This window comes from Mus pahari, chromosome 15 (genome assembly GCF_900095145.1).
Source record: "Mus pahari chromosome 15, PAHARI_EIJ_v1.1, whole genome shotgun sequence".
In the NCBI taxonomy this organism is placed as follows: Eukaryota; Metazoa; Chordata; class Mammalia; order Rodentia; family Muridae; genus Mus; species Mus pahari.
The window spans coordinates 29870643-29881321 of record NC_034604.1 but is presented as its reverse complement, the minus strand read 5'-3'; the positions used below and the strand labels follow the sequence as shown (position 1 = coordinate 29881321).

The 10679-nt window shown below is 44.1% G+C and overlaps 1 protein-coding gene across 1 annotated transcript in view; it reads left to right on the top strand.

The window, feature by feature from the left end:
• Cdc25c (cell division cycle 25C) overlaps positions 1 to 9936 on the top strand; it is a 20965-nt gene extending 11029 nt beyond the window's left edge. Inside the window, 6 exon segments of the mRNA XM_029547207.1 lie at positions 3171 to 3272; positions 5334 to 5396; positions 7899 to 7997; positions 8515 to 8648; positions 9493 to 9604; positions 9796 to 9936. Coding sequence (XP_029403067.1) covers positions 3171 to 3272; positions 5334 to 5396; positions 7899 to 7997; positions 8515 to 8648; positions 9493 to 9604; positions 9796 to 9936 — 651 coding nt within the window.
• The last annotated feature ends 743 nt before the right edge of the window (positions 9937 to 10679 follow it).

Here is a 10679-nt window from a genome sequence, read left to right as displayed (position 1 = left end):
AAAGAAAGAAAGAAAGAAAGAAAGAAAGAAAGGAAGGAAGGAAGGAAGGAAGGAAGGAAGGAAGGAAGGAAGGAAGGAAGGAAGGAAGGAGAAAAGAAAAGAAATCTTTAGACTCTTAAGAGATACCCAACAGACCGTGTCTCATCACCACGAAGAGCGTCCTATTACTGGATGAGAAGTTTTGGTCAGTAATTTTAGTCACTATCAAAGCAATGGCTGGAACAACCTAGCAGGTTATTGCAAGTGTCTTCCAAGGCACTTCCCACATCACAGGGAGATGGTCTGAAGCTGTGTGTGCCTTGTAGGTATGTGCGGACACTAGAGATAGTCTCTGAGGTGTTTGGCACTTCTGAGTCGGCTTTGTTTGTTTGAGAACAAGGTGGACAAAGATGACTTTAGATGCATTCATTTAAATGCAGTAAGTTGTGAAGGGCACCAGGCTGACTGACGGAACTGTGAGGAGCACGAAAGGCAGGGTGGGGGATGGGGAGGACTGCAGTAGCCACACAACACACACCTCACAACAACTTTAAAGAGTTAGAAATGAGTGATTTGCCTGCCTTGGTGGGTCATGCGTATAATCCTAGCACTTGGTCTCTACTAAGGTTTCCTGAAGCTTGGAGTTATACGTGGTAACAGAGGAATGCCCTGTGTCAACACGCGGCAGATGTGGTGTCGTGGGGCTGGGCACTTGGGCTCCAGCTCTTGCCCACTACTAGCGGTAGACTCTTGGCCAGTCTACTGTAAACTTCAATTTTCCCATTTAAATTGGACAGCAGGGCTGGGCAGAAGGCTCAGCTCATAAAGAACGTGTTACTTAAGCATGGGGACCCCAATTCGGGTCCTCGGAACCCACATAAATGCTGGGTGGGTCTACTTGATTCCAGCTAGAAAAGGTGAAGCCAGCAGATGGAGGTTGGAGCACGCCTTGCCAGCACGTTCAGGTGACAGACCCTGCCTTAGTGGCTAAGGAGAGGTAACTGAACAAGACTCCTGGTGTCCACCCGGGCCCTCCACACACGTTTGCAGAAGAACACACATGCACATGATACATGAACACACATGCAAAAAATAGATAAAATGGAGAATACAATAAACCTTTCATAGGATTGCTGTCCATATGATAAAGTATTAAAAGTAGTTTGTATAATTCCAGCACTCGGGAAGCTGAGGCAAGGGAGTCCAAGTTAAAGGCCAGCCTCCTCTCTCTCTCTCTCTCTCTCTCTCTCTCTCTCTCTCTCTCTCTCTCTCTCTCTCTCTCTCTCTCTCTTTTCCTCTCCCCTCCCCCCTCCCCCCCTCTGTGTGTGTGTGTGTGTGTGTGTGTGTGTGTGTGTGTGTGTGTGTGTGTGTGTGTGTGTGTGTGTGTGTGTGTGTGTGTGTGTGTGGTGTGTATGCAAACACAAGGAAGCAGTGTTTGATGAAGGACATTAATTTTTATTGTATATCTTGAATGTTTACATTTTTTGTTTGTGAAATATACCTCGATAAAATAGAAATGTTTTTTGCGGGGAGTGATGGCCCATGCCTTTAATATCAGCATTTGGGAAGTAGAGACAGAATGAGCTGGAGTCTAGTCTGGTCTACATAGTGAGTTCCAGCCCAGCCATGGGGAGGGATACATGGTGAAACCTTCTCTTCTCCCCCCGGCCTCCTAAAAAAAGAAACAAGAAAAAGAAAAACTTAAAAAGCAGCTTATAATGTTCCACATACTTTATTATTCTTTAAAGGTTTATTTTATTTTTATTTATATGTTTATATAAATATCTGTGTAGGCCAGAAGATTGTGTCAGATGTGATTGTTAGGAACCCAACTCTGGTCCTCTGAAAGAGCAGCAAGTGTTTTAACCACTGAGCCATCTTTCCACCCCTACTTTATTATATCAGTAATAAGTGATGTAAGTAGTAACAACATTCAATAAGCATGATACTAGTATTGCTATATTATTACAGCTAAGGACAGTCATAATTGAGAGAAGATTCCTTGGGCTAAAAAGATAGTTCAGTCTGGGCCTGGAGCTAAGGCTCTGTGGTTAAGAGCACTGGCTGTTCTTCCAGAGGACACAGGTTCCAAAGGATACAGTTTTAGTTCCTAGCACCTACACAGGTGGTTCACAAGTACCTGTAACTCCAGTTTTAAGGATCTGATTGCCACTTCTGCTTCTGACCTCCGTGAGCAGCAGGCACAAACATGGTGCACATACTTACGTTCAGGCAAAGCATATATAAAATAAAAATGAAATAAATCTTTTTTTTTTTTTAAGATAGTTTAACTGGTAAAGTACTTACTGTGTGCATGGGGACCACCTCCAGCCTCAGTACCATGTGAAAAGCCAGATGTGGTAATGCTTACAATCCCAGTGCTACGGAGGCAGCCACAGGAAGCTGGCCAGTCTTGTCTACTCAGCAGGTCCCAGACCCTGCTGCAAATAACCAGGTTGACGATTCCTGAGAAATGACACCAGGGTTGACCTCTGGCCTCCACCCACAGCAGCACTCACACATACAAAGAAAATCTATTAGTACAGGAGGTCCTGAGTTCAATCCCTGGCATGGGGTTGGGAGGGACAGAAATGTACATATCTCTGGGGTGTCGAGTGTTATGGTTGGTTTTAAGGCATAGCCTTATTATGGAGCCCTGATTGGCCTTGGCATTCTAACTCTTAAGTGCTGGAACTGCAAGTGTGTGCCAGCATGCCAGGTCTGTGAAGTGTCTTGACACTGTTCAGTGTTGGAGTTGAACTCAGGATCTAGTGAATGTTAGGTAACTGCTGAGCCCTTGAGCTCTACCCCAGTCTATATAATGTTCAGATATGACAGTTTTATACTTCAGGAACTGCCTTCTGCAGTATGTCATTTTATATTCCCACCAGCAATGCACGAAAGTCTCCCCGGCTTAAAAAAAAGTTATATTTACTTAAAACTTCTTTAGATTTTTATCTTATTTATATATGTATGTATTTAATTTTGTGTGTGTGTGGGGGAGGCATGCGACATGTATGTGGAAGTTAGAGAACAGTTTTAGGAACTGGTTTTCCCTTCCACGTTTATACAGGTTCTGGGAATTAAACTCAGGTCGCCAGGACCCAGCTAGTACCTTATTTACTGAGTCATCTTGCCAGTCCAGGTCTTTAACATGAGAACTGGAAGTAGCGGGAGTTTTGTCTTTTCAGGGCTTAAGTCTAAAGAAGATGGTCCCTCTCTGTGACGTGAATGCCATTCAGATGGAGGAGGAGGAGTCTGACTCGGAGCTTCTGATTGGTGATTTCTCAAAGGTGCATTTGGTTGTATATACTCTTCCCCCCCCTCCCTCTCCCTCTCCCTCTCCCTCTCCCTCTCCTCTCTTCCTCGTTTCTTTCCCCCTCGTGTGTGTGTGTGTGTGTGTGTGTGTGTGTGTGTGTGTGTGTGTGTGTGTTGGTTTTTAAAAAAAAAATGGTAGAAAATGATAACATTTATCCCAAACCTTATCAACCAGAAAAATATTTTTTGTATTATTTCTAGACTTTCCTATACAAATACAAACAAGTGAGTTTTGTATCCTTCACACACACACACACACACACACACCACAGCAGCAACAAATCCTCTTACCCCACTGTGGGTCTGTTGAGGTTTTGTGTTCCTCTGTTCCTTTGTATCATCTCGTTAGGATAAGATACAGTGATAGAGTGCATTTGGTTTTTTAGAGTAAGTGTATGTGTGCGTGAGGATGTGTGTGTGTTCATATCATAATACAGAAGGAACGTTTGCGGGAGTCGGCTTTCTCCACTCACTGTGTGGGTCCTGGGGACTGAACTCAGGTTTTCAGGCTTGCCGGCACACGCCTCTACCACAGGGCCCTATCTCTGGTCCTGTGGTTCTGTTTTTTTACAGATAGTATTGCATAGCTCCGAATCCTCCTGACTGCCAGGATTATGATGCATTTTGATGTGCTTGCACATTTGATCTTCTGGTTTGGAGTGTACGGGGTGCTGCGTGTGCTCTAGTGTGGATACACCTGTGAAAGCCATAGGTCAGCCTTGGACGGTGCTCCTCAGGAGCTGTCACCTTGTGTTTTGAGACAGGGGCTCACTGGCTCCTAGGGCTTGCAGATGAACCTGGCTGGCCAGCAAGCCTCAAGGATCCTTGTACCCATGCTTCTCAGCTCTGGGATTACAAATGCATGCCATCCTACACGGGTTTATAGTGGATGCTAGGGACCAAACGTAGCTCCTCATAATTGCATGATTTCACCAACTGAGCAGTTTACCCGGCCCCATGTTATCATGAACACCAATAGTAAAAAGTTTTGTTTATTTTTATTTTTTAAGCCTTTTTCTTTTTTAAAAAATATTTATATACATATATACATATTTGAGTGATCTGTCATCGTACATACCGGAAGAGGGAATCACATCCCATTCAGATGGTTGTGAGCCATTTCTCCAGCCCTATTTTATATTTGTATGTGTTTTGTCTGAATATACATATGGGCAAGTGAGCCATAATGTGGTTGCTGGGAATTGGACATTGGTCCTTCGGAAAAGCAGGAAACACTATTAACCACTGTGCAAGGTCTCTACCCCCATTTCATCATTAAAGAAATAAAAAAAGATTTAGCCTTGCCTTTAATACAAACACTCAGGGGGCAGAGACAGGTGTATCTCTGTGAATTCAAGGTCAGGCTGCTCTACAGAGTGAGTTCCAAGACAGCCAAAGTTTCATAGTTTTTTTTTTTTTAAACTCTCAAAAACCAACAACTAAATATTTTTATTTTATTTTATTTTATTTTTTTAAAGATTTATTTATTATTATACATAAGTACCCTGTAGTTGTCTTCAGACATGCCAGAAGAGGGCATCAGATCTCATTACAGATGGTTGTCAGCCATCATGTGGTTACTGGGATTTGAACTCAGGACCTTCAGGAAGAACAGTCAGTGCTCTTACCCACTGAGCCATTTCACCAGCCCAAAATATTTTTATTTTATGTGTATGGATGTTTTGCTTGTATGTATGTCTGTACACATCTGTGCAGTGTCATCAGAGGCCACAAGAGGGTGTCAAATCTACTGGTACTAGAGCTAGAGACAGTTTTGACCCACCATCTGTGTGTGAAATCTGAACCCAGGTCCTCTGGAAGAACAACTAGTATTCTAACCACTAAGCTATCTCTGCAGACCCTTATTTCATCATTTTCAATAGCTCTTTATTACTTAGTTAACTTTTTGACTACTCATAATTTCTCTATCAATCCCTTCTTGTGGGGTAGAATCACTTGGAAAGGACCGTATGGGAGTGTCTGTTGGGATGCTTGGGGAGATTCCTGCTGTGATTTCAGTTCTCGGGTCTTTCCAGGTGTGTGTGCTGCCAACGGTGCCAGGGAAACACCCGGATCTGAAGTATATCAGCCCAGACACAGTAAGCATAACCTGGAGATGGTCACTGGTTAGATCTTATCATCAGCCACTGGCCTTTGCTCCCAACACCCACTTCAGTCTGTATGTCTTTCATTCTGTCCCTCTGTCTACTCTCATAGGCTCTTACTCTGCTGAAGCTGTATTGAAGGGTTCCTTTGTATCTTTTCTTTTTTTTCTTTCTTTTTTTTTAATATTTTATTTATTTAATGTATTATTTTATTTATTTAAGTGCATTTTAGCTGTCTTCAGACACACCAGATCTCATTACAGATGGTTGTGAGCCACCATGTGGGTGCTGGGATTTGAACTCAGGACCTCTAGAAGAGAAATCAGTGCTCTTAACCACTGAGCCATCTCTCCAGCCCCTTCTTTTTTTTTCTTTCTTTCTTTTTTTTTTTTTTTTTAAGACAATATTTCTCTGTGTAGCCCTGACTGTCGTGGAACTCATTCTGTAGACCAAGCTGACTTTGATCTCAAAGATCTGCTGGCCTCTGCCTGCCAAATACTGGGCTTAAAGGTGTGTGCCACCACTGCCCAGCTCCAATTTCTGTCTTTTTAAAATTTTTACTTAAGGGGCTGAAGAGATGGATTAGCAGTTAAAAGCACCGGACGCTCTTCCAGAGGTCCTGAGTCAGTTCCTAGCAACCACATGGTGGCTCACAACCATCTGTAATGGGATCTGATGCCCTCCTCTGACATGCAGGTATACATGCAGATAGAGCACTCATATACATAAAATAAATAAGTTTTATTACTTTTTTAGTTAAACAAATGATGTATTATAGATAAAGGAGAGAAGGGAAGGAAAACATAAAAAGAAGAAAAAAATCACTCAGTTGGGGTCTTAAAGCAGCCACGATTCCTGACTTACATGTTAATAATTCTCTCTCTCTCTCTCTCTCACACACACACACACACACACACACACACACACGCTCAAGATGACTCTCGAGACAGAGTGTCTGATTCTCCTTTATCCTGGCTGGTTGTAAATCAGTATGTATTTGAGATGAGATGACTAATGACCTCAGATTTCTAAGCCTTTTGCCTCGACTTCCTGAGTGCTGGGATTATAAGCAGGTACCACCACAGCTGAAGTGCTGGCAGTGTCTCAAGGTAGAGGGAACAGGCTTAGTGTATACACTGTAACACCTAAGATACTCCCGCCTCCTACTCTCCTCTTTCAGACAAGATCTAGCCTGGAACTTACAGTGTAGACCAGACTGGCCGTGATTATAGAGATTCACCTACCTAGTTTATAAAAAATAGAGTAATGATGAACTTGGAGTGTTGCAGTTAATTTGGTGAGATCATTGTAAACAACCAAAGTGAGGTCAGCCAGGGCAGCATAGTAAGACCTAGTGTCAAGAAAAAAAAAGGGGGGGGGGGCTGGTGAGATGGCTCAGTGGGTAAGAGCACCCGACTGCTCTTCCAAAGGTCCAGAGTTCAAATCCCAGCAACCACATGGTGGCTCACAACCATCCGTAACAAGATCTGATGCCCTCTTCTGGAGTGTCTGAAGACAGCTACAGTGTACTTACATATAGTAAATAAATAAATAAAAAAAAAAAAAAAAAAAAAAAAAAAAAAAAAAAAAAAAAAAAAAGAAAAGAAAAAAAAAAAAAGGTCAGGTGGTGGTGGCGCACATACCTTTAATTCCAGTTCGTGGGAGACAGAGGATGGCAGTTTCTGTGAGTTTGAGGCCAGCATGGTCTATGGAACAGTTCCAAGACAACCAGAGCTACACAAAGAAATCCTGTCTCAAAAACAAAAAGCAAACAGACAAAAATCTATGTTATTTAAATGGCTGTGTAATCTGTTATACCAGAATATGCAATTTGTTTAACTAACCTCCCCCCCCCCTAATGGATGTTTGAGTTGTTTGTAATATTTCAGAATCCTAGACAATGCTAAGATAATTATCAATTTGTGTACTTTTACTTAAGGTGTTAGAAGAAATTGGGGATGGTGGTACATGCTTATAATCCCAGCAATTAGGAGTTGGGGCCAGGAGGATCAAGAGTTCAGAGCTATCCTCTGGAACATAGTGAGTTTGAGGCTAGCCTGGGCTACTTAAGACTTTATCTCACAAAACAAAGATTTCAAGTATAATTCCATGTATTTTGTATGTATTTACAAAGTTCTCTCTAGAAAGGCTGGACCAGTTTATTCTTCGGGATGTCCTCTTACATCAGGTTGTCTAACCACTAGTTCCTCTGCTACTGATCTACTCCATAGCTGCCTCCTGCAAGGCTGTTGGTCATGCTTTCCTCTATATAGATAACCTCCATATCAGCCATGTGGGTCCTCCCTCGACACAGGCCATCTTCATCTCACGCTCGTATGTGGGGTTAGGCTTCATCCACGTACTGTGTTGCAAACACAGGCTACACTTGGAGGTTCTGCATACAGTACAATAATGGGAACATGCAGAAAGGAACTGTGTGGCTCCTCTCTCTCAGAGCAACAGTGATCAGGATATTTAATCATTCTTTGTGTGCAGGTGGCTGCTTTACTGTCTGGAAAGTTCCAGAGTGTGATCGAGAGGTTTTATATCATTGATTGCCGCTACCCGTATGAGTACCTGGGAGGCCACATCCTGGTGAGATAACATCATGGGCACTGGGAAAGGAGAGGTTGCAGATTCACTTTTACTGAGAAGAGTGTGGGTAAAGGGTCCTGTGAGCTCCAGCACTAGGCCAGAGAAGATACATTTGGATCCCATCAAAGGAAGTCCTTATTCCCACTGTAATCCTGTGTACCTTGAGCAATCCCTTTCTCTCCTTGACAGTCTCCCTCCTTCCTGTGCGAGCCTAGGAAACCTAAAAACCGTCCAGGAACCAGGAAGCACTTTGCAACCATTTAATGTTCACAGACAGTTCTCATAGTTTATCCTGTGCTCCGGCTGGCTCGGTCTGTGAATATTTATTGAGCAGCTACATACCAAACTCTGTGCCAAACCCTGGAGTAGATACAGAGGGAGGCTTAGGCTCCCACCCTGGAACTCCTTGTTGCCTGGTTTTTCTGGCCTCAATGTCCCAGAAAAGTATACCAGTCATTCCTGAATACTGACTGTACACAAGCCCTTGAGGAATACTTGCTAATATTCTTCTCTGCAGGGAGCCTTAAACCTGCACAGTCAGAAGGAACTACATGAGTTCTTTCTGAGGAAGCCTGTTGTTCCTCTGGATATCCAGAAAAGAGTCATCATTGTGTTCCTCTGTGAATTCTCCTCAGAGAGAGGCCCTCGAATGTGAGTGTGTGCATGCGCTGAAGCCGGGGATAGAAACGGATCTTGAGTGAGACTTGGCACAACAGTTTGGACAGAGATGAACCTGAATGAATGCCTGCCACTGCAGTTCCATGAGTATTAGGGTGATTGAAGGAAGGTGTTCCTACAGTTCAAAAGAATTGGGCCTTGGAGATGTAACTCCACTGGCAGAGTACTTGCCTAGATTATTTAGTCCTTGGGTTTGATCCCCAATATTGCATAAAGCTGGGCATAATTATACACACCTATACTCCCAACACAGAAAAGTAAGGGAGTCATGGAGTTTCAGGGATACACAAGCAGGAAGATCAGAAATTTAAGGTTCTAGATCAGTCTGGGCTTAGAGATCCTGTCTCAAAATAAAAGATCCAGACATGGTGGTCCATGCCGATAATCCCAGCACTCAGGAGTCAGAGGCAGATAGATAACTGAGTTTGAGACCAGCCTGGTCTACATAGTGAGACCCTGTCTCAAAAACAAAACAAAACCAAACTATCAAAAACCCATATAAACACACACACACACACACACACACACACACAAAGGGATTTGGGGATGAAGCTTCAATAGAAGAGAGGGGGAAGAGTGTCACTGGACTTTGGTTGGTGAACGTGGTGAGAGGCTATGTGCATTGTGGGTGGTGGCTGTGGATTAAACCTGGGTCTTCTTTGCACTATGCGGTACTCTACCATTGAGCTACATCCCAGCACTGAAGGTCCTCTGGGGCGGTTACTCACAGTGTGTTCTTCCCCTCCCTCCCACTGAAGGACTGTAGAGTCCTGGCCTTGCTTCCTTCGTCCAACCCATCTCTGTGTTTTCTTTACAGGTGCCGTTCTCTGAGAGAAAAAGATAGGGCTCTGAACCAGTATCCGGCATTATACTACCCTGAGCTGTATATCCTCAAAGGGGGCTACAGAGATTTCTTTCCAGAGTATATGGTAAAAGGATGCGGAAGATCTCAGACATGGTGGGAGGGGTGCTCCAACTCAGCTTTAGCATATAGTCTTTAGGGATGTAAAGCAGTCTAAGAGGGGAAAAAAAAGTGTTCCTTAGCCCCAGGGAGCAGTATCTCTTCTCCTTAGTAGGCAGGGCTCAGGAGTCTGAGAAACCTTTGTCCTGTACCTTTCAGGAGCTGTGTGACCCACAGAGCTACTGTCCTATGCTGCACCAGGACCACCAGGCTGAGCTGCTGAGCTGGCGGAGCCAGAGCAAGGCGCAGGAAGGGGAGCGGCAGCTGCAGGAACAGATTGCCCTCCTGGTGAAGGACTGAGCCCACAATAGTGACTATGACGGTGGCAGTGAAGACACTACAGACCCTGGACAGAAGGAGTCATCTTCCATGTAGCTAATCCCATGATTATGTCTGCAAACACGGGCATAGCCAGGCAGGCTGCGAACGCCTTTCGTCCTAGCACTGAGGAGGCAAAGGCAGAAGGATCTTTGAGTTTGAGGCCAGCCTGGTCTACATGGGACCTTGTCTCAAAAACAAAATAAACAAAGTAAAACAAAACCCATTAAATCAAAATCTAGATGTCTCTAAGCCTGTCGTGCTGATGACGTGCTCCTCCTGAGGGTGGGCATGGTTTCCGTGAGCTGCTGGCTGTTCTAGATGAGGAGCAGAGATGTCTGCATTGCTCTTGAGAGTTCAGAGTTCTATTCCCAGTCTCCCATATTTTGCCACAAGCAGCTCCTCTACACAGGCTTCTGGCTTTCTGAGAACATGGCTTACCTACCCTCTGTGTATTTTCTTCCCTTTCTCAGCCTCTTTACTCAAATGGGAAAGTGAAATGAAGTGGCTTGGAACCCGGTCTCTTCCTGTAGGATCTGCATAAGGAGAATAGTCATGAGAGGAGGCTCCTTTAAGGGCTTGCTTGTCACAGGAGCACTGAGTCAGAGCTTGCACACCATAAACAGTTAAGAAATACAGTCAGACCGGGCGTGGTGACACACGCCTTTAATCCCAGCACTCGGGAGGCAGAGGCAGGCGGATTTCTGAGTTCAAGGCCAGCCTGG